This window comes from Lutra lutra, chromosome 9 (genome assembly GCF_902655055.1).
Source record: "Lutra lutra chromosome 9, mLutLut1.2, whole genome shotgun sequence".
In the NCBI taxonomy this organism is placed as follows: domain Eukaryota; kingdom Metazoa; phylum Chordata; class Mammalia; order Carnivora; family Mustelidae; genus Lutra; species Lutra lutra.
The window spans coordinates 78,304,931-78,328,168 of NC_062286.1; the positions used below are offsets into that span (position 1 = coordinate 78,304,931).

Below are 23,238 nucleotides of genomic sequence, written 5' to 3' on the forward strand. Positions count from 1 at the left end.
ATTAAAGTCATGTTGGTTAATAGCAGTGTTAAAATCATCTATACCTTTGGTTATTTTCTGTCTAATTCAATTAATTAATGAGAAAAGAGTATTGAAATTTCTCATTATAATTGTGGTTTTGTCTGTGTTTTCTTGCAGTAATACCCATTTGGGCTTCGCATTAGAAGCTCTGTTACTCAGTTTGTAAATATTTAGAAGTGTTATATCTGCTTCTTGAATTGCTCCTTTAACATTGTAATGTGATCCTTTTTACATCCAGTAATATACTTTGCTCTGAAATCTACTATCTGGCATTCATATAGCTGCTCTGGCATTCTTTTGACTAGTGTTGCTTGGTATGATGTCCACTTTTAATCCATTCGTACTTCCCATTTAAAATACATTTACTTAGTAAGCCACATATACTTCCATCTAGCATTTTAATCCAGTCTGACACCCTTTGCCTTTTAATTGGAGGACATTTAAACCATTTTTACTTAGTACAAGTACTGATACAGTTTGATTTAACTCATTTTGCCTTTTGTTTTCTGTTTATGCCATCTGTTCTTTCTTCTTTTCATTTTTCTCTGCCTCCCTTGATTAAATGAGTAGGTTTTATTATTCTAGTTTTTATCCTTTATTGACTTATTAGCCGTAATTGTGTTTAGTTGTTTTAGTAGTTGCTGTAGGTTTTATAGCATACATCTTTAACTTATCACATTCTATCCTCAAGTGATGGACCACTTCAACTACACTATAAAAACCTGATCATAGTATACTTCTATTACTCCCTCCCAGTTGTTATGCTATTGCCCTATATTCTACTTATGTATGTGTTATAAACCTTGAAGTACTTGTTATTTAGCCAGTCAGTAATATTTCAAACAAAGTTAAATAATAAGAAAAAAAAATCTTACATATTTGCCCATGTAGTTACAAATTTTAGTTCTCATCATTTCTTTCTGTTGATCCATATTTTGGCTGGTATGAATATTCTTCTGCCTGAAGGACTTCCTTTACATTTCTTGTGGTGTAGATCTGCTGGTGATTAATTTTTTCAGCTTTTGTATGTCTGAAAACATCTATTTCATCTTTTGGGTGGGGGGGAACCCAACACAAGGCTCTGTCTCATGACCCTCAGATCATGACCTGAGCTGAAATCAAGAGTCAGATGTTTAGCTAAGTCACCCTGTTGCCCCCAGGTATTTTATATTTTACCTTCTTGGAATCTGAATGTTTTTATATTCCTGTAAATGTTTCTAAATTTTGTTCTGGGTCACAGCTAAGTTATTTTGAAATAATTTAAAATAAGAAAGGGAAAAAAGAGTAGAGGGTATATGCAAAGAAGTAATTAAAATGATTGGCTGTGGGAGGTAAGCTGGGTAAGGAGGGAAGATAAACGTTATGGAAGAGAGATAGGGACATGGTGATGAGACTAGCAGATTGTTGGCCGGGGGCCCTGAAGAATGGTTGGGATTAGAGTACCTTCTGAAAGGGATGAGCTATGAAAGGGCTGGTCAGAGAGTAGGTCAGGGTTTCAGTTATTTAAAAAAAAGAGGAACAAATAGGTCATACTGGAGCCAATCCGTGAACTGCATGTTACTGACCTGCAATGAAGTGAGTTCAGAAATTGAAAGGGAATGTTTCGTAACACTACTGTGATATCCAAGCATATGATCGGTGAACTTGTGCTTAGAATGTCTTGGCTTTTAAAATCTCATTTGCCTATCAATTTTTGCTCTATTTTATGAAACTGGCAGTTTGCAACAGATTGAATATAAACAACAACAATAAAAAATCTGGTCCTTCTCTACAACTAAAGTACTGCTTTAGATGATCATCACGTGAGTTATCTGAGAAGAGTGGAAGGCAAGGTCTTTGGAAGAGAAGAGTTAGAAGGACCAGCTCCTTGAATATAGAAGTCACCGTCACCCTTTGCCTTCCAAGAGAGAAGGCCTCCTGATTGCACAGCTCCAGGGGGCAGGCTTCTCATTGTATACTACGTGAACACCACCATTGCAGAACACAGTGTGAATGGTGCTCTGTGAGTGTTCAAGAAGGTGGCTGTTGTTATCTCCCTTTTACAGATGGGAAAGCAAACTCCAAGTTCACACAGCCAGTCAAGGAAGGAACCAAAATTTGAACCTAGGTGTATCTGTCACTCCAAAGCAGGACTCTTTTCTATATACCACTCTTTGTCATGTGCTTACGGTTATGGGGGCAGCATAGCCATAAGCCTCATGAGAACTAGGAAAAAATGCTTTCTGGGAATGTGTTGTGGTCCACATGGCCAAACATTGCATTTCAGTTTCTTTTAGAATTACTCTTGTTACATCTGCTGTGGTAGTCCATAGCCAGTTGCTGCCTAGACCCCGTCTCTCCGTTTGTCTTTGTTGAACCAAGAGGCTGAAGTCCCTCAGGAATCCAATATCCAGTACCCACCACAGGATTTCCTATGCTTTCTGTTCATGTGCTTTATTAATTACTTATGTGTTAGAAACATTTTTTAAATAATGGTTTATGGTACAGTAAAATTATGAGTAATATTAACACTTTTCTCTTTTCCCCAAAATTTATGTAATGGGTACATTACTTTTATGACTGGAAAAAGTCAAGTATAGATGTATATTTTAAACCAGATTGTTCATGCAGAAACTCTCTAAGACTCTTAGGTCTCTGATGAGAGCTGAATAGGTCTGGTTTCCCACCGAGCCTGAGTCCCAGTTGCATGGGAGGCCTTGGCGTTTCCATAAAAGTTGGTATTGGTTATGTCCCATTCTCTACAGGTGCATGGAGTTTTTGAGGAATTAATGTAAAAACAAAGTGGGCATTTATCTCTTGAGGCTTTCCTGGTTTCCTCCATTCCTTGTCTCTCGAGTAGGTCTAAGCAAATACAACAGTAGAGTTCATTTATAAAGCTTGTCCAAGGGCGCCTGGGTGGCTCAGTGGGTTAAGCCGCTGCCTTCGGCTCAGGTCGTGATCCCAGGGTCCTGGGATCGAGTCCCGCATCGGGCTCTCTGCTCAGCAGGAAGCCTGCTTCCCTTCCTCTCTCTCTGCCTGCCTCTCTGCCTACTTGTGATCTCTCTCTGTCAAATAAATAAATAAAATCTTTAAAAAAAAAAAAAAAAAAAAGGCTTGTCCAAGTGTGACAGGATGACAGGTTCTTTTGGAAAGCCCTCCCTGGAGCTCTGAGTCTGTATGCTCACACAGCACATAGGAGACAGCATCAGAATTATGGGTTTATGTGTCCACGTGCCCTGCTAGGCTGCCATCAAGAAGGCATGGCCTGTGGCCCGGCACAGGGCCCACCACATAGTAGGTGCTCAGTAGCAATGAGTGGAATGAGTGAATAGGCAACCAGTGCTGTCTGCATAGATAATTTCGTGGTGATGTGTTCAATCTTTTCTACCTTAAGAAATTCACTAGCACTAATGTTTATTAGTGTACATGGGAAGAACTTTTGGACTTACCAAAGTAAGACTTATTTTTGTATTCAAACAAATGGCTTTTCACTCTGGGAAAATGTAGAAGAAATAACCCACCAAGATAAGCAAATATAACTGGATAGATTGGTTTTAATTGGTTTCACTCAGATTGGTTTTAAATAATAATCAAAAGAGAAAAGAGGAGCACATGGGGCGCCTGGGTGGCTCAGTGGGTTGAGCCTCTGCCTTCGGCTCAGGTCATGATCTCAGGGTCTTCCTGGATCCGAGTCACGCATCTGGCTCTCTGCTCAGCGGGGAGCCTTCTTCCCCTCTCTCTCTCTGCCTGCCTCTCTGCCTGCTTGTGATCTCTCTGTCAAATAAATAAATAATCTTAAAAAAAAAAAAAGAAAGAAAAGAGGAGCACAATTTTACTTTTCTGAAAAATAACACTGCAAATCAGTTTTGATGTTAAGAGATCATTATTAAATCATTAAAATACTTAAAGATGGTAAAATGCTAATCATCACAATTATTAATTAAAAGTAAGTCAGAATCTTTCATTGGCTTCCTAAGCACAACTAGACATCTTAAATATGTGCTATTAATTATTGTTGTTAATCTGAGGCTTAAAACCTGATCCTCTTTTGGGAGACTAAGTGTCAGGATGGGTGAATTTTTAAATGTGCCTAAAACTAGGACTACCAAATGAAAGTTGGCTTTTTTTTCTTCCATCTTGCCAAATCACTCATTTCGTCAATAAGAAATGCAAGTGACATGCAGGCAAGATAGATATACGCTAAGTTTCAAATAATTTCTTTTTATAAATTTGCATTCCAGTCAGATGGGGAATACTTTGATCTCAATATATACCTCAGTGATGTTAAGAGTCTAGACTCATTGTAATGACTATGGTTCATCTACAAAAAAACTATAAAAAGACTAGCACAAGCTTAACTATTGTATCTAAATAGAGAATGCTTCCTCTTCTAGATTTGAAGACTAAATATAATATAGAGCAGACAGTTCCATCCCTAGTTTTTTTTTTATTATACCTTTTGCAGTAATTTGTATATACCTTTTAAATAATTTCAAGTGCCACAAAAAATAATGTTAATAGCTCAAAATCAAAAGTTAAAAAAAAAACCTAAGTATAATTTTTTAAAATCTTTTTCTCCTCAAGCGTTTTACGATGGGATAATGAGACAGATGTCTCTCAACTGGAAGGACATTTTGACATTGTTATGTGTGCTGACTGGTAAGTACATAAAAATCATAAAACTCCTGTTAGGAAAAATAGCTTTGCTGGAGTAATTGGGCTGTGCTGCTTTGCTGACGGCTAAGCAAAGTCAACAAATGAAGCACAAAGCCACCTTAACCTCAACAAATTAATATTCATCTCCCTGTGACAGTTACAAGGTAGTCTTCTATCACACAGTAACTTCTACCACATTATTTCCCAAAGATTGATTTTGAGAAGCATTTCCATTTTCTGGAATTGCCTCTGTTTCATGCTTGACGTATCAGTAAATGGACGACTTAGGCAAATTGCAAATAATTATGGCTCAGAGAGGAATAGTCTGGAGAAAAAGGAGTTTATCAACACAAACAGCTCAATTAGCTTACTTCTTAGGAGAGATCTGACTATTGATATTAGGGAATATATGTATATGTGTGTACACACACATATGTGCCCCGACAAATAAACGTATTTGTGCAATATCTTTGGGGAAATATCTTTTCTTAAAATGTATGTTTGCTATCTAAATTTTCAGTGTCTTCAATTAAGATATTTAGTTATACACAAAATAGGAATTATAACATTACATTGTATTGTTATGCAAATAACGTTAAAATCTCTGTCAGGTGTCTGCCTTTAAAAATAATTTACATTAGATATTTTGTCTTCTCATTTGGCTCAGTCTACTTACTGTTAATGAAGTCTGATCCTAAGTTACAGGATAAATCTTAATAATTATTTCAAATAATCTTAGGTATTTTCTTTCATGCATGTTGACTAATAACTATTTTAGCGTACGGAAACATTGACAGTTCAAAAGTATTTTCTCTGTTAAGAGTAAGATCTTATTTGTAGTTTCATTATGTTCTTACAACACTTGAGATTGAAAATACAAGTTCAGATTCTGAAGAAGTTCTATTATATTGATTAGCCCAATTATAAGATCCAGAACCTGGAGAAGACTTTCCCTAGAGGGAAGTTAAATGAAATTTTCAGGCAGTCATTATTATTACTGTTTTAAATAAAACTTTCAATAGGTAACTCTTCTAAGTAAGTCATTGGAATCAGATTTGCTTTCTTTTTTTCTTCTGAAAAAACACTCCTCCGTGGAAAAGAAGCATTCTGTTTTATTTCTAGCTGAGATTCCCTAGCTTTCCATGGCCCTTTTAGTGTCTTTGTACCCCATTTCAGAAAAACCTTGTTCCAAAAGAGGGAGAAACAGATTTTGGACTCATCAATGATATTGTGCCTCATGTTACATCCCTCATCTAATCAGATATAAGGAGCTAAAACCTCACCATATGATTTGAGCAAGTAATTTAGTAAATGCCTCTCCTCACCAAATATGAGAAAGGATCCTCCAGGTTTCATTGCACAGATGAAGATAATGCTGGCAGGATTAGGTCAGATTAAGCACGGAAGTCAGATCAGAGAGCAGCAGAAAAGAGGGAAGGAGGGCAGCATCTTCTTGGAGGCTTAAGCGAGGGTCGCATGCATGGGCTCCAGATACGCGGTGCAAGTCAGGTCTGGCCAGGAGATTTCGAGGTAAATGTGTCCTTCACATAAATACCAGGACAGCCTGGCTTTGTCAGACCTTGTGTCATGGACACTCAAACCATGTCATCCTATTTGTACCGGAGAGACAAGCAGAGGAAGTAAGATTTAAGCTCTTTTCTGATTAATGTTCTCAGTTAGGTTAAAAATAGCCACACAACATGTTTGAGAAATAGTCCTTTTCCCCTAGCGCACGACAGGGTCACGGACAACTGATATCCATAGTGCATATTCAGCGAAGGCTTTCGTTACAAATACGTCACGGAATACAATGTTAGATGTACACACACACACACACACACACACACACACATCTGGTAGCTAGGTGAGAATTTACAGATTCAAACGAACTAAGTCTGCCAAGTTTTATTTTATAAAAAGCTTTTCTATGCGTGAGGTGTTAAGTTGGGGTTTTTTTCCCCCCTGGCGTCTTAAGTGCCAGAATGTCAGCCTGTTTATAATTTCCCATTCGTAAATGTGAAACATTAAGCTACTCTCAGTGCAATGCTGATATTATTTCCAAAAGAAATGCTTTGGTAATGGTCTGTCTTCATATTCACAGGGATGGGTAAGCTACTTAGAAACTTAGAAAGCACAGTGATATTTCTAAGACGCATGTCGTGCGCACAGCAGTGAAGCTCCGGCTCTGGCAGCTCCTTATGTCCTGTCGGTTTGGTGTTTCTCGGGGAGTTATTATGTGGGTGCTGTCCCTAGAAGACCATGCTGCATTTTTTTTTTTTTTTGAACAGTGTCATAGAGGAGAAAAAAACAAAACAGAACACAAAAACCCTCTCTTTGGACACTACCTCCAAGATGAAACCCGAAACCCTCTGTGGCAGGAACAGGTGCCCCACGTAACTCATGATCACACTGTCTCACACCGCCCTTCGGTTATTGTCAGTCAGTGAGATCTGGATTAGGCCGTAGGAATATGGAGCAAGAGTTGGAGTTCAAATATTAGGTACATGGATTAAATTCCTTATTGAAGCATTTCCAGCAAGGGTGGCATTGTCCGACTCTCTGAATAGCTAACCAGTGGTCCTGCTTGATCCCATTTACATGAAAACAAGCTCTATTCACAGACCTATTCCAAATCCTCGTTGTGGTTCAAGTAAAATGCACATGATTACAATGAGCTGGGTGATATGTTTATGTCTTTAAATCATTCATATATTCATATATTTACATTCAAACATTCATAAGCCCGTGGGCTACGGGGGAAATAACTTACTTCCCAGAAGAGACAGGCTTCTTAGTTCGCATCTCCATTTAGGAGCTCCACCAGATTATAAAATAAAGAGGAGAGCTGCGAAAGCCAGTCATTATTTCACCATTCAGCATTTTTGACAATGAAATACAGTTTTATGGTTCAACAGTTCCTAAATAACTTGTGAAATGTCAATTTTGAAATAAACACAAGGAAAAAATCGAGGTACAGCCACACCTGCAAAATGTTGCTGTTGACAAACATCAAAATATTAGAATATTTAACCACAGGTGTAGGGAAAAAAAAATGGCCTATTTAAGTTCCTTGGTTGACGTATTTAACATTGAATTTCATATAAGAGTTCCTTTCTGCTGGAATGTAGTCCAGCCTTGTCCTTGCTGAGTTTAGGATAGCAAGTGATTGTTAATTTTCAGCCTGCCTTTCCAGACTCCTGTTCAATCACAATAATCTGAGTCTGGAAGTAAGGTGTGTGTGTGTGTGTGTGTGTGTGTGTGTGTGTGTTTATCCAAGGGACACTTTCAGTGAGTGTTTGATGGCTTTCCAGTTTATTGTAGCTCTGCAAAAATAAACATGATTCTGTACATTTGGATTCTCTAAAGGCTTGGAAAGCAAGTCTGAAATGCAACCCATAGCCCGATGCACTGAGCTATATACCACATCAGCATGCACAGTCTGAGACTTTGTGGAGAAATGGGGGAAGGTTACATCACTTCACTGGCTCTCTTAGTGTTTTTGGACTAACTATGTACTGTGGATCATTTCTATTTCCTATTATTCTAAATGATGAAGGAAGCTTGGTTTTTAAGGTATTCTTCTGGAAGGATTTTTTTTTTCCAAAGCAGTCTCTAGAATTTCTTCATTTTCTTCCCGATGCTGTGATCATGGGTAGTTCTAGGTCACAACCTTTACACCTGAAAAACTCTTTAATGCAAAGGCAGCCAGCCCTTTCATCCCATACCTGAAACTCAGTCCCAGAGAAGATAAACAAGCTGCCAGAGACCTGGCGCCCCATGTGGGAGCCCCAAGGGAGACCAGACCCCTATCGGTCCCAGCTCCACAGTGATCCGTTGATAAATACTGATAGAGGCCTTTCTTCTCCTGAAAGTTAAATCTAGGAAAGTGAATTTAACTTAGCACATTTCACCTTCAGGATGACATAGAGGCCCCCTTTCTGTGGATGCTGGCCGAGAAATGCCTCCTTGTCGCCTACACTAATTAATTTCCCAAGGAGTGGAGTGGGGAATGCTCTAAGCTCTGTGTGACACTCTGACTGATTCTAAGGAAGGCAGTGAAAGTGTCCTGGCATCTTCCCTTTGTCATGAAATCTGTGATTCAGATCCATGGAATAAAGCGAGTGTTGATGCCACAAGTGCATTATATAGAGGGCTCTGTGTGTGTGTGTGTGTGTGTGTGTGTGTGTGTTTTAATAGCCAAACTAGATCGACTGTTGATGTATTTTGATCAGTAACAGAAGGGAGAGTTGCAATGGTATCTCCATTCCAATCAGTGACCCACTCAGCCTTTTTAAAAATAGATCCACTTAAGCTACTGTTGTTCTCTGAGCCCATTAGGACTTATTTAAGGGGTGAATTTTCAGGACATTATTTATCACTCCTGCTAAAGCACACTGAAATTGCTCATATGACATATCCTACAAAGTGTTGTAAATTCTGCTTCAGAGCTAAGTAGTAAGGTGAGCTTACTGGGATTAAAGACTTATTAAAGAACTCTAAGAATTGCTTTTGGGAAATTTGATTTGGAAGGATAGAGTGGACAACATCATCATTCAAATAACTTGTGTTTGGAATAGGTGCGTGGGTGTTGTGTCACATTCTCCAGTGACCTGCAATGTTAAGATCTTTGTCACATCACCGACATTGAGTGAAAATAGTACTGTATCAGGTTATGTTTTAAGCTCAGTTTTTAAGGGGCTGATTATTTCCAACAACCTTACCAGCTCCTAGGATGCAGGTTGAAACTGAAGAGTGGTCTTTTGCTTAATGTTATATATTCCAACCAGCCAGGTCCCCAGTGGACCCGAGTAACTGACAGAGATATTTTCCTGCAGTGATAGTCTTCTTAAAAAACAAAACCAGAGGGGCACCTGGCTGGCGCAGTCAGTTGAGCATCAACTCTTGACCTCAGGATTGTGAGTTCAAGCCCCATGTTGGGTATAGAGATTACTTGAAAATAAAATGTTTAAAAAAAAAAAAGCAGAATTCTTAAAATTATTAAAATTTAAGATATTATCATCCCACTAAAGAGTGAGGTATATAGCCCTGAAAACTTTAAAAGACACTTAGATAGAATTTTATTCCTTTCTTAACAACCTTTAATGACTATTAATCACTGATTAATATGACTTAGGGGCAAATTTTTATAGCATTTGTATTAGATATAGTCTATACTCTAGGATTTACGTATTGTTTGATAGAAGGATGGGAAAATTTTCCCCTGGCACATCATCAGGGTATCCTGACTGCCGGATGGAGTTGGGATAAGGTTCCCATTCTAGACATGATTTCTAGTTCCTCTTAAAAGCATTCTTTTTCCATTGCTCAAAGCATCCTTTATAGAAGAACCTTCTACCGAACATGCCACGGTGAAACCCAAGCTCTGACTTCTTGGCAACTTCTCATAAGCTGTTCTCCCCACTCCTCTTTCTTAAATGAGAGTGTTGGTTGGAAGAGAATCTGATTAGTGAGGCAGCTAACCCAACCATTGATTCTTCCTTAACAGTACCAGTCAAGGAGTGTATACACCTGTTTGAGGGTCATTGAAACCAACATTCTACATAGGCTGCTCAATTTCAAACCCTGTTGGCCTGCTAGTCAGGCAATAAGCAGACACTTACGGTGTCCTTCTAGGTACGCACGCTGTGCTAGAACTTGCTGTGCATAGGTTACTAGAGACCAGAAGCTCTTTGAGGATGGGAACCTTGTTTTTTTCCTAGCTTGTCTCCAGTGCCTAAAACAGCTCATAACATGTAGCAGGTATTCCACAAATATTTGTCAGCTAATATGTATGATTGACGTAAGGCCCACCACTACTGCCTAAGTAGCCCTTTATTGACCAGGAAACTGAGGCCTTGTGTGGAGGCTACACGTAGCAGAAGGGTCAGTCAGAGTGCTGTTAAACCCTGCCTGCGTTGAGTGTGACTCCACGCAGCAGCTCTCCTACTGACAGCTCATAGCTCCCCTTAGCTCAGAGAAGGATGAGGTAGGGCCCTAGAGTAAGAGGTACTTACTCATGCTTTGTGAGGAGGGAGACCAAGGCAGAGGGGCCCACAGCCAACTACAGCATTAGAAATGGAAGTAGGAGGGCTCAGGCCCCTCATGGGATGGCTGATGCACAAGGCTGCTAAAGCTCTACCCCACGAGTCCCAGACAAGGGAAATCTCCCCAGGCTTCCAAGATGAGGCCTGGTGAAGATAGGCTCAGATGGACCCACCAGAGGGGTGACAGAGCACTAACAGAAATCCTCAAAAGACCAGAGGAGAAAGATGAAAAATCACAGTGAACTAGAAAAAAAATCAACATGAAGGTTAAGGAAGAGAAGACCCCAGAGTTGCCATGGCCTCTGTGTTATCTAGCCCAAATCTGGTCTTTGTTCTTGGAACTGTTTACTCCTGGGTCACTGGTTGAGTCTGACTTCAGTATTGCTCCTGGCCACCAAAAACCATTGCTACCTGAGATCTGTTCCATGGTTTGGGCATCATAGGGTTGGTGTTAGTTTCTGGATGGTGACCTCACAGTACCCTCAGTGGACCGATGGCCCAGGTCTACAGAAACTGGGCTCTAATGCTGGGAAGTGTTTCATCTCAACCAGATGATTCCCCCAAAGAGCAGCTTAGACATTGTCCCTTTAACATTAACACATGGCCCAGTCGTGTGTGAATCTTGGCCAACTGAATGTTGATGACTTGGCTTTGGTCGGATAACACTGACCACAATCTTTTTTTCTTCCAGTGAGACACTTGAATGGAAGGGAACAATTTCTCCCCTTTGGTGTTGAGTAAACATGTATAATTAGCTTTGTGCTTACCTCCATTAGTATCATTAGACTTGGAAACCCAGTTTAATCTGGATTCTGCTCTCTTCTCAATGTCAGCCTCTTTCTGGACCAGTACAGAGCCAGCCTTGTTGATGCAATAAAGAGATTACTCCAGCCCAGAGTAAGTATGTTTCTATTTTCTCCTGAACACTGGCTTCAGAATAATTAGTCTGTGCACAAAGATGGAGAGAGTAATGGAATGGCAGGATTAATGTCATGTAATACTTTAATACTTATTATGTCCAACTTCAATTGGGTCTTCTGATCTATCAGATTCTTTCCTAATCATAACTAGGAAACTTCTTACCCTTGGCCTTCTGATAAGGAACACAGTGGGTAGTAAAATAAATGAAACCGCTTCAAAGATAGTGTGAGATTATTTTTATCAAAGAATTTCTTGAGTCTTTTCCTTTGATAACAATATCTTCATATTAAAGTAGAAGTATGATATTGAAAGTTTTCTGTTGACTTCTGTCATTTTAAATCCCTTCAGTGGTAACCTTTGTCATTGGGTATTTATTTATTGCAAAAGAGTATTTTTTTCTTTTTATTTCTGTTTATATCAAAGAGAAAGGACTTCAGATGAATCTGTATATTAAAAGTTCTTTGCTTTAAAAGGAAGCCATTATTTACATATTATAAACATTAGGTCACAATGAAGCCAAGCATGGCATAAAATATTGTGCACATTTTTACATTTATATATCCATTTATGCCTGTGAGTAAATTACAGAGTTTGTAGCCACTCTTATTTTGTTGGGCTGTTACACTAAGCTAGGAGGTCCTGCAGCCTAACCGGAGAGTTAATATACATCTATTTAAAGTAAGAAAATGAGTTTAAAGCTCATGCATTAAAAAAAAAAAAAATCTTATAAGTATGTAAGACTCTTGCTGTGCCATAGGAATTTAAAATAGGTTAACAATGTTAATGCAGTCTAAGACAGGAACTCAAATTTATCTGAGAAAGGACTGCAGTGTGTGTGTGTGTGTGTGTGTGTGTGTGTGTGTAAAGTATTTTCTGAAGTTTTGTTTCGAAAGTCTTTTTCCGAAGGTTTGCTCTAGTCTTCTGACCTCAATGAGACTTAGAGACTAATACCTTTCAATCTTTCTTTTATATCTTTTTCACATTGAAGGTTCCCAGAGCAATTTGATAATCGTCCTTTGCCTTACACTGTTGCTTTTTATTTTGTTATCTCTGTATAGCTCAGAAACTTTAAATAGGCCTCTCAGAGGAGTAACCACCGCTTGGTAAGTGGTAATCAATTAAATTAAATTGGCCTTCTCAGTTCCCCCTGTGAGGTGGGGAGCAGGTCTTGAGGCAAGGAAGGGGCGCGCTCCGAGCTATTGATGGCTGCAGCCACGGTTGAGTGAGCAGCCCAAGTTGAGGGTCGAAGAAGGAATTGGGGGCCTCTTCATCCCCCTGTTAACCTTGGGTGAGTCTTGTGAGCATTTGCAAGGTCAGGATTTTCAGAGAGGGCACAGAGATTCTTGGACATAAAGGCCTCTGTGAAAAATGTATCATACATAAATACAATGCTTTCAAGGACTCCCGGATCTCACGCTGCACAAACTGTACTTCACCAACACCCTCCAAAGCCTATTTGTGGCAAGTACTCCATTTTGCAGGGATTTGCGTGGTTTGCCTAGGATCTCTTGTGAATCATGTGAGTGATTTACAATACAGAACCCGTCCAGGCTGGGAATAGTCCGAAGTGCAGATTGGGCTGGAATCTCTAGCAGCTCTCCCTTATCCTTTATTAAACCCCGAACCTTGTCTGAAGTGTGGCCGCACATGACCGCCCTCCTAGTGACAGCTGATACTCACCCGTAGCTGGGAGAAGGACGAGGCAGGGCCCTGGGGTAGGTGGTGCTTGCTCATTCTATGTGAGGAGCCGGGAGGCCAGATCAGAGGGGCCTGCCCAGACAGCAGCATTCAAAATGAGAATAGGGGCCCTCGCTCCGGGCCCCTTCTTGGTTGGCCGCTGCAGAAGGCTGCCGGGTAGTCTAGCCTAAGGTGTCAGAGAGCTGCCATAAGAGAAGAACCCCAAGCTGTGAGTGGCACATGGATATCCTGAAATGACTGCTCAGGACTCTCATCCCCATCGGGAGTTCTGGGGAGGCAGGCCGCTCGCACTCCCAGGGCCTTCACTGGGCAGGCCATAGAAGAGTCACATAGACTTGGCAGTGACCACCAGCAGCTCCATCTCCCGTGCCAGTGGGCCAGAAGGGTTCCCAGAGCTGGGGGTAACCAGAGGAAAAACTGAACCCTTCCCCTTCCAAGCTCTCAGGACCGGCTGTTCTGCTTCCAGAGGCTCTCCCCCTGCTAGTGCATGTGTCGTGGAAATCACAGTCCAAGACTAAGGTATCATTAAAGGTTTACCCCATTACACTGAGAGCTGCTTTTAACATTCTCTTGAGTCCAAGACAACTCCTCCGTGGTGTGTGGCTTGGGTGCAGTAAGTGCCACAGGACGCCCACAAAGAGACAACTTCAGAGGCTGAGCTGGTGGCTGCTGAGTTCTTGGTAATTCAAGGCTCAACGAGTTCAGTGGCAGATACAGCACGTTCTCTGGGTGCTCTGGAAAAATGGCACTTCGGCCAAATGCTTCAGGTTCTCAGGAGGCCCAGTGTCTGCAGCTAGGGTGGAGGGTGGGAAGACTCAGAGGTATCTGCATACAAGACCCAAGTCTGCTCTTGCTAGCAAGGCTCTCTGAGCCGGAGCTTCATCACATCCGGGTGAGGGAGGAATAAGTCCTCCCTCTGGGCCAAAGTGCAATAGTTATCGACGTGAATGCCTAGCACAGCGCCTGGCACATAAGGTGCGTTCCAGAATGAAGACTGCTTCTTTTTTTATCACCGCCTTAGCTAGTCAGGGTTAAGCCACGTGAGACACGCGTCCAAAGGACCTCTTCGGCCTGGCTGACAGGAGGGCCGAGTTCCAGGCCCAAACTAGCACTATCAGGCTCTGGAACTACCTCTCTCACCCTGTGTTCTTCTAGGTCCTCCTCACGGTGGGAAGGTATGCTTGGACCCAAGAGTCCGAAAGCTTAAGGTGCAGATCTGGGCTTTGCCACTTTTTGGGTTCCCCATCTGTAACATGGGGGGGGGGGGCAAGCCAATGTGTCAGAAAGCTTTAGCGCATGATGGGCTCCGAATCTGTGTTAGCTCTTGTCACCTTGAAAAAGACCCAGAGAAGACCGTGGGGAGTACAGAACACAGGGGGCATCTTCCTTGCAGAAATGCTGTTGGGGGTTGGGGATACACTCTTCTCTAGACACAGACTTTGGTGGCTTCTGTATATACCTGGGCATGCTGCACGTCCCCTGCACCCGTGTTCCGCAGGCCTTCATCAGCCCCTCATTGTCCCCAGAGGACTGTCTACTTGGATGGAGAGGACACTTTTTACTGCAGACAGAGCAAGCAGGGAGCGATTACTGCTGGAGGGGAGAACAAGAGGTTTCAGGTGGCTAGCTGGGGGAAGAAACAAGTCTGCCATTTTGGGGTGTGGGGTTCCTTGATGTCTAGCTGAGGCAAATCAGTGGTCTGGAGTCCTACAACCCAGTCGCAAAAAAAGTAGATGGAAAGGAGTTGTTTTCCTGCTTTTCCCTCTTTGTAACAGAGTCATGAGGGAGGGGGACCAACCCCAGAGAAAGCCTAGCCACCAAGGTGGGCTCCTGGCTTGGCTTGGATCCTCAGCCACACGGGTACCTGTGGTTGCTGAGTCACTACAGGAAGCCCCAGATTTCAACAGGAAGTGTTTGCGGCCAGCCCCACATGGAAACTTTCCTCAACTTGCGGGTTGAGAGTAGCTGTGAAACTCTTGACTTCTGCCAGACTGCTTACAAGGAACTTTCTAGCAAACTCAAAAAGGCAAAAAGAAAAGAACAGGTACTAAAAAGGAATGAAGTCAGCAAAATTTACTTATTCCAAGAAGCAATGTTCCCCCCCATCCCTGCCCCTCGCCCCCCTGCAACCTTTTTCCCTCCCGTGAGTGGCTCCGTGTTGCTGGTGATTGACAGGTAACCCCCTGCTGTTGTGTTCTTTAAAGAACATCAGCAGTGTCTGATATCAGAGGGCCAGAATGTAATTTAAAATACAGCCACGGCAACCTGCAAGTTGAACTTTAGCCTGGAAATGACAACCAACAAATGGTATCCACTAATATTCCTCTGAAATGGCTTTCGGTGTGGGGAAGGACACCAAGCCAGCTAGACGGTGTGAATTTTCTCAGAACCATTAAGAAATGGATGGAGACGCAGTGCTGACAGCTCTCCAGCTGGTTGCTGCGAACCAATCGTCAAGTATTCAAAAATATCACCTTGGAATTCATTTAACCTTTAGAAACTGGCCTGAACTAACTGCCACATTCCTGCAGCCTCACCCGGACGCAAGGAGGGCCACGAATGTAAATCGTGGGCTCTGGTTTTAGAAGAGCAGAGAGATTTCCTCCTTTTTTATTTTTATTTTATTTTATTTTATTAAAGATTTTTATTTATTTATTTGACAGACAAAGACCACAAGTAGGCAGAGAGGCAGGCAGAGAGAGAGAGAGGAGGAAGCAGGCTCCCTGCTTGAGCAGAGAGCCCGATGTGAGGCTTGAGCCCAGGACCCTGAGACCATGACCTGAGCCGAAGGCAGAGGCTTTAACCCACTGAGCCACCCAGGCACCCCTCCTTTTTTATTTTTTTAATCCAACATCCATCTCTCCACACATCTGTACAAACCTCTGTTTTGGGTTATGTCAGGGAAATGCCTTGTGAGTGTGGGCTCAGGGTAGTGAACTGAGATGGTCCTGGAAGGCCCCTCTGTTCCTGTCTGGCTCGCTGGGTCAGAGGCCCCACAAACCGCCACCCCCACCTGTGTTCTTGAACACAGAGAATCTGTGTTCAGCCATACCTGCCTCTCAAGTTTGTAGGAAGAGTCCCCAGATGGTTTTAAGACCCTCAGAGTAGGGGCCTGGCTCTAGAAGTTCTTTCCTGAAATCTACCCAGCTGCTTATTCAGCATGCATGGTACTGAGTCTCTGCCCCCAAAGAATTTATAATCTGCTCATGGATATGTAACACACACACACACACACACATGGAATCACAGTAGACAGTGCAAAACAGCTTGTAACAGCCCAGCCCTGCGTCATAGAGTGGGGCTGTTGTTATTTGTTTTGACAATCTTTCTAATTCATACCTTCTGTAGAATGGGAGATACTCAAGGGTCTGGACTCTGTCTCGATACTACAAACATTTGTTGAGCAACTACTCAGTTTGTGGCACTGTGCTGGGAATGTGAGGTGTGGGTGTAAACACGGATCATGACCGCCGGGAGAATCTCCGTTTACAAGGACACATTAGTGCCTGCGCTACCAGGAATTACAACACAAGGTGATGAGTACACCAGAAAGAGTGACTGACTGCCTGAGGAAGGTCTCTCTAGAGGCAGTGGCATTTTCCTTTGGTGCTGAATAGTAAGCTTCTAAGCTTCACGGAAGGGGTCTAGAAGACAGTGTCCCTGGTGGAGGGAACGGCGCTCACAGGTCCAGAGCATGAAAAAGTATGTTGTGTTTTGGGATCAACATGAGAAGTTTGCCCTGGCTAGACTGTGAGAATCTGTGTGGTTTGGGGGTTAGGGTTGGGAAGGGCAGGAGATGAAAGGAAAGACTTGGTTTGGGGTGCCATTTTATGAAAGGCTGAGGACACTACGTGAAGAGACTGGGCTTTATTATCTGGGTAAAAGAGAGCCACTGAAAGTGTTTGAGCAGTAGTATAGTCAGATGTGGGTTCTAGAAAGATCAGATTGGCCAGCATAGAGGCTGCAGTGGGAGTAAGAGAGAGCCTGAAAGCCGCAAAGCTCCTAAGGGCACCATCATGAACCAACTTTTACATGGAATTGTCCAGTTAGGAGAGGGTGGAGATCTGAAGGTGGAGAAGAGGGGACTGAGGGGATATTCACAGAGGTGCTCATTCAGTAGACAATTACTGGGTGCCTCTCAGATGCCAGAGGCTGTGCTAAGACCTGAGTATTGACTAAGATACAATGTCACCCTGCCCCGAAAGAGCTCGCAGTCTAGCGTGAGAGACAAACAAGCGAGCAGTTACCTGACAGTGTGTTAGGGAGAGAGCAGCGGTTTGAGCAAGCTGTGGAAGCGGAGAGCAGGAGAGCCTGGCAAGGAGGAGGCACACCGTAGAGGCCAGGAGTGGTCAGCTGAGGCATCCCAGGGACAGGGAGTCTAATCTGGAGTTTGGGCCCAAAGGTATTGAGTTCCACTGTAGACAGAATAAGTTAAAAGTACTTGCAGAACGTCCCCATGGAGAGACCTAGGAGGCACCTGAAAACAGGGGTGGGTCCTGGACTTTGGTGAATGCTGGAGATACATACTCGGGAGTGTTGATATATCAGTGAGAGCTGAAGTCATGGACTTCAGCTCTTGGCTCAGGGAGAAAACGTAGGCAGAGCCCTGGGGAAACCACTGACAATCAAGGGGCAGATGGAGAAGCCAGGGAAGGGGGTTGAGAGAGATGTAGGGGAGGAAGCAGGGAAAGGCGGCATCTCAGAAACCAGGTAAAGAAAAAATAAACATAAGTTTAAACATGTAATTGGCATTTAATAGTTGGTTGCCTAGAAATGGAACAGGAATAAAGGCATTTCACTGGCATAGCATATTCCTTTTAAAAGAAATCTGAAGCATACTTATTTTTTCCTGAAGTACACACCCTTTAATATATGAGTACAGATTAGTCTAGCAAAATAACAACAACTGAGCTCACGATGTAAACAATATCATTGCTGTTTAGTGGAAATACTCCTCTCTCCTCTCTAGGGATAAATGAATTCTCTCAAATTTCTGCCCATCAGTCAAAATTTTACGTTCAATTGAGTGTTCATTCTGAGTTAAAATGAGTCTATGACTTCAAATGCCTAGAAAGTTGGGCTTTAGTAAATTTAAAATAATTTTTCTAAAGTGATGGGCTAATTTGAAATCTATATATTTTTTTCTTGTTTGGATTTTTGCAGCCTAAATGGTAAGGCGTATTTCTCTGATTGCACCAGTGTCCTGCTCCACTGGGGACAATGGGAATTCTAAAGCCAATTCCTTATGGGGTGGATGCTGGCACTCCGTGACTGTTTATTGAATGAATGGTTGATGTACGATTGTCCCTCCTCAATATTGACTCACATCTCAAAGGTGTCTGTATTCAATGAAATGAAAAAGAAAGCATTTTAAAACCCATAACTGAGTAATTAGAGATTAAAATTACTGCTTACTCTTTTTCCTTGTTGCGGCTACAGTATTGTACACAGAACGCTGCCCTTTGGAATCCCATCAGAGCCACTGACTCTGGAAGAGCTTCTTGCAGAACATCTTTTCTAAAGAATAAGCAATAGAATGTGACCTTCGAATTCCCAAAGAGATAATTTCTCAAATTATTTCAACATCTGGATTTAGTTTATTCTCTCAATGAGTATTGATTGAGAGTCAACTATACACTAGGCACTGAGCAAATGCAGTGAATAAAACACTAGAAGATCCTGTTGTCAGGGAGCGTACACTCCAGCCGGAGGAGATCTGCGATCACAAACAAAGGTGTAATGTGTGTTAGTGGTGAGGAGCACTCAGAGCCAAAGTAAAGGGGGGAGGAGGGTGGAGAGTGATGGGGAAGCAGCGGCTGTTCCAGAGGGTGGTTAGGGAAGGACGGGTAAGCTGGAAGAAGACCCAGAGAAGGAGAGATGTCTGGGTAGAGGAGGCTGCCATATGCTTACCTGGGTCCCCCTACAGCTCACCCCAACCAACAAGGGGTTAGGGGTGTGGGGAGCGTGGACGCATAAATGTAAACATCAGCCCAGCCAAGAGTCTTGTAGCCCCGTGAACATTATGATACATAGCTTAGATAATAGCTACTAAAAATCAACTCTTCGAATGTAACTGTCAGACAATTTTTGCAGGTGACTTCAAAATAAAACAACTTCCATTATTCAAAAATCCAGAATGGCAACCAGCTCTTAAAAATGACTAAAATGACCTACTGGTATTCCCTCCTTTTTTTTTTTTTTTTTAACAGAGACTTTTGCTCCCCTGCCAAGACCATGTATTATATCTAGTTTCACATCAAAATGAATTTTTGCTGCTAAGTTTGAAAAACGCCTGAAAATAGCAATCAATATTGGAAAAGCTGACAGAACCTTAAGTGTAGTGGCATGATTGGTGCTGCTATAATTATGTGTCTGAGTGTGTACATGTCTATGTAAACACAGTATGAAAACACACTTGATGTCCAGGACACAGTATTGGTGTATTTTCTTGCAGGTAAATGAGGAGAAGAGAGGGAGAGGGAGAGAGACCTGATAAAATCTTTCCAGCACTGTTAAGTGGTGGAGATGTTTCTAATCTACATAACCTTGCTTTTCATATGCTTTTCCAATTATTTTCACATTCATCACTTCATTTGAATTCTCATGATTTCTCTGGGCTGCAGGGGGGTGGTGGGGCATAGGGGGGTGGGGGGTGGGCAGAGCAGACTTTGTTCTTCCCACTTGGTGAGTGAGGAAACTTGATGGGTCAGCTGGGGTGACTGAGGAGATTGGATTATGTCCTCCCCAAGGTCCCTTCTAGCTCAACAGTTCTGTGGCTTTTTGTTTTCTTCCTAATTTTCCTGGGTGACAGGTGTGTGATGGTGGAGACTTTTTAAGCCCAGAACCCCTTCTGCCACATATTCCTCCTCATATTCTTCAAAGCTTTCGCAGATGTTTAATCATCTGTAAAATGTAATGTCTACTGCACAAAGTCATTGAGAAAACGGGTTGAAGGGATGAAAGGGAAGGTTCGTGAAGCTCCCTGCACGGTGGTCGCCATTATTATTATTATTATTGCCGTCACTATTACTAATGAGGAGGCAATGAGGTAGGGTGGAAATAGCGTCTGCGTTGGAAGTAGGTATGTTTTGCCAGTTGTGTCCTCTTGGTCAACTCTTCAATGATTCCGAGCATCCGGTAACGTGGAGCCGATGATGCCTACACTGTCGGATGGTGTGAAGAGTCAACGAGACAAATAGAGTTCCTGTCCTTGAGCGGACACTCCTGACATGAGTGGACGCTCGATAAAAACTTGGCCGTAATAAACAGGAAACCACCTTTCATAAGAAACTGGGATATACTTTCATGATTCCCTCAAAACCTGAAGTGGCATTTCATAAAAGTGAAGTAGAACCTTGAAGTTAACAGAGCATACAGTCGTCTCTTAAACAAAAAGCAAAGAAGATTCTGAAGTTTAGCTGTTGTGTGCATGTCTAGGAGGGCAAGGAAAGGTCCACACACACTCATCAGCAAATGCACACCATGGAGTTTCCTGTCCAGTGGTCTTCTGAAAAATCTGGTACATAGCTTGCTCAAATCCGCCCATTCTGCCCGCTGCAGCAATCTTACAAGGTTGTGCAGTTTATTTAGAAAAGCCTGATTACCCTTGTTATACCACTTCCTTTGAAAAGCAATCATCTGAGGGCCGTGAGGTGCTGCTTTGCTCTAATGATGACTATTATGAAAGACTCACTGAAGTTGGAAACCAAGATCCTGGAGCCTTGTCTCTGATGGCATGGTCCCAGAAAAGGCTGGTGGCAGGACTGAAACATGAAAATTCTCTAACAGAGACCACAGTTACTGTCTCTATAGAGGATTTCTTGGTATTGAGTTTCCCCGGTACAATAAACTAATATCTATAAGCATCCTTTGCCGCATGCTCTGGAGCTGTGTTGGGGACATGCTGGCAGCAGCTAAGGGGTCTCCAGGCGGGTGGCACTGCCGTGGACCAGTACTATAAAAGCTAGTTGATGGTTTGAACCTTGGACCCAAGAGAGGTGTGCCTTGTACAAAACACCAACTTCGATCCACGTTTTGTTTATTGCATGCGCGACTTGAAAAGGATAAAACATAGCAACCTTTGAATATGAGATACACATATTTTTTTCTTACTTGATGTTTATCTATCCTTGAAATTATTCTCACTGTGACTGTCCGTCCTGTGTGGATGTCTCAAGAACAACTGTGTTTCCTACCCGAGAGCAGGACACTGAATGCTTCCCCCAGTGTTTGTTCTGTTTGGTTGCCTTCCAGTTCTAAAATGTGTGAATTTCCTTTTTACCGTTCTAGGGGAAAGCAATGGTATTCGCCCCACGCCGAGGGAGTACTTTAAACCAGTTTTGCAATCTAGCTGAAAAAGCTGATTTCTCTATCCAAAGACATGAAAATTATGATGAACACATTTCAAACTTCCACTCCAAGGTTAGTTTTCTGCTTGTGTTAGATAACACTTTAATCCGCATTGCATTTTGAAGAGATCATGGTCTTTTTGGCAGGTAACCCAAATATTTGATTAAAGTACTCCTTAGGTGTGCTGCTTCTGAACAGGTATTTGTATCTGATTATTTTGTGTGGTAAAGGTATCTTTTATCTTTGCATGTCTAGAAGGATTTTACAGAAACCATTCCTGTTTACTCCTTTCTCTGAAACAAACTAATCTTTTCATTCATAATAGACTAATTTGTAGGATGTAAGGGAGGTGGCGTAGAGCAAATGATAAACAAGCATTTATATTTTTATGAAAAACCTTTGGCTTTTAAGTAGGTTAAATGCTCAGCTGCACTGAAATAAATAGAAGGTGAATGTCTAATTGTATCATGTTGGACTGTAAATCTTTATCTCTGCTTGCTTTATGGCTGGGTCAGTTGGCAGTTTGAGACTGTTAAATCTCATATGGAATTTCACAGTTGTGGGGTTATATGTCAGATTGAGGAGCTACAAGATTTAGGTCAAAAGCACTTATCTGAGAGTGATTTCTAAGCTTGCTTACATAAAGCAATGTTATCAGCCTTTTTATTATTTATAGGCATAGAGCAATATAGGACACTGAGAGACAAGCGTTCCACTAAAAACTTTTTAGGAATCTCACCCTTGCTAATACATATCACACTTACTAGCATATCATAAATTACTTCTGTAATTTTGTGCCTTACAGAAATCTCCCTTCTCTGAACTAGTCTGACCTTGGGAAAAGACTTTGAACTTGTCACGATTTTACAAGTTGCGAATCCAGAAAAGTAAAGCCCTGACCTTAAATTTCTCCTGGGGAAAAGGGAATAGCATTCTTTTTTACCAGAGACTATGATATTATACAGAAGCATATTGACATTTGAAAAATTATATGCAAAGTGGATCTGATCTTCAGGCAAGAGAAAGAAGAGCCTCACTTTGTGGAGATAGGTTTGCTCTTCTGGAGTCTCTAAGGTTTCATTTAGCCTACTTCTGGGGTGGGGGGTTGGGAAACAAGGATGCTTTGTGAACTGAAAGGGTTAAATCACCTTCTCTGGATGGTGGAATTGCCCTTTGCTTAGGATCAGGAAATAAAAAGGGAACCGAGTGAGTACTTGAATCTTGCCTTCCACTCTAGAATGACGCTTTCCCTTTTGCAGCCCCTCCCCCAGAATAAAAAGAAAGGCTCCGAGCGCTTTACCTAGCAGGGGAAGGGTCTCTCCCCGCCCTGTGGGCTCCTCTACCCAAAGGGACAAAAACGTGGTTCTCTCCTGGGTCAAGCTAGAGCTACAGGGATCAGGTGATGGCTGCTTCAATGCCATGCCTTTCACCTTCACCCTAGAACAACAAATGCTTTCAGTTTCTCCATCATAGATCAGGAGAGCAAAGGCAAGATTTTCTCCAACCCTGCAAGGTCGGAGGTGTACTAGTACCTGTGAGTCCTGAGTGGCCACCTCTCCTTTGTCTAGAA

At 42.2% G+C, this 23,238-nt stretch overlaps 1 protein-coding gene across 3 annotated transcripts in view; it reads left to right on the forward strand.

Moving 5' to 3' along the window:
• Nucleotides 1-23,238, forward strand: part of CAMKMT (calmodulin-lysine N-methyltransferase) — a 388,588-nt gene that overhangs the window by 360,688 nt on the left and 4,662 nt on the right. For 2 of the 3 annotated variants that reach the window (XM_047746721.1, XM_047746723.1), the window contains 3 exons: nt 4,585-4,659; nt 11,534-11,597; nt 21,609-21,740. In XM_047746721.1, coding sequence (XP_047602677.1) covers nt 4,585-4,659; nt 11,534-11,597; nt 21,609-21,740 — 271 coding nt within the window. The remainder of the gene's footprint in view (nt 1-4,584; nt 4,660-11,533; nt 11,598-21,608; nt 21,741-23,238) is intronic. The other variant, XM_047746722.1, reaches the window with a different exon arrangement.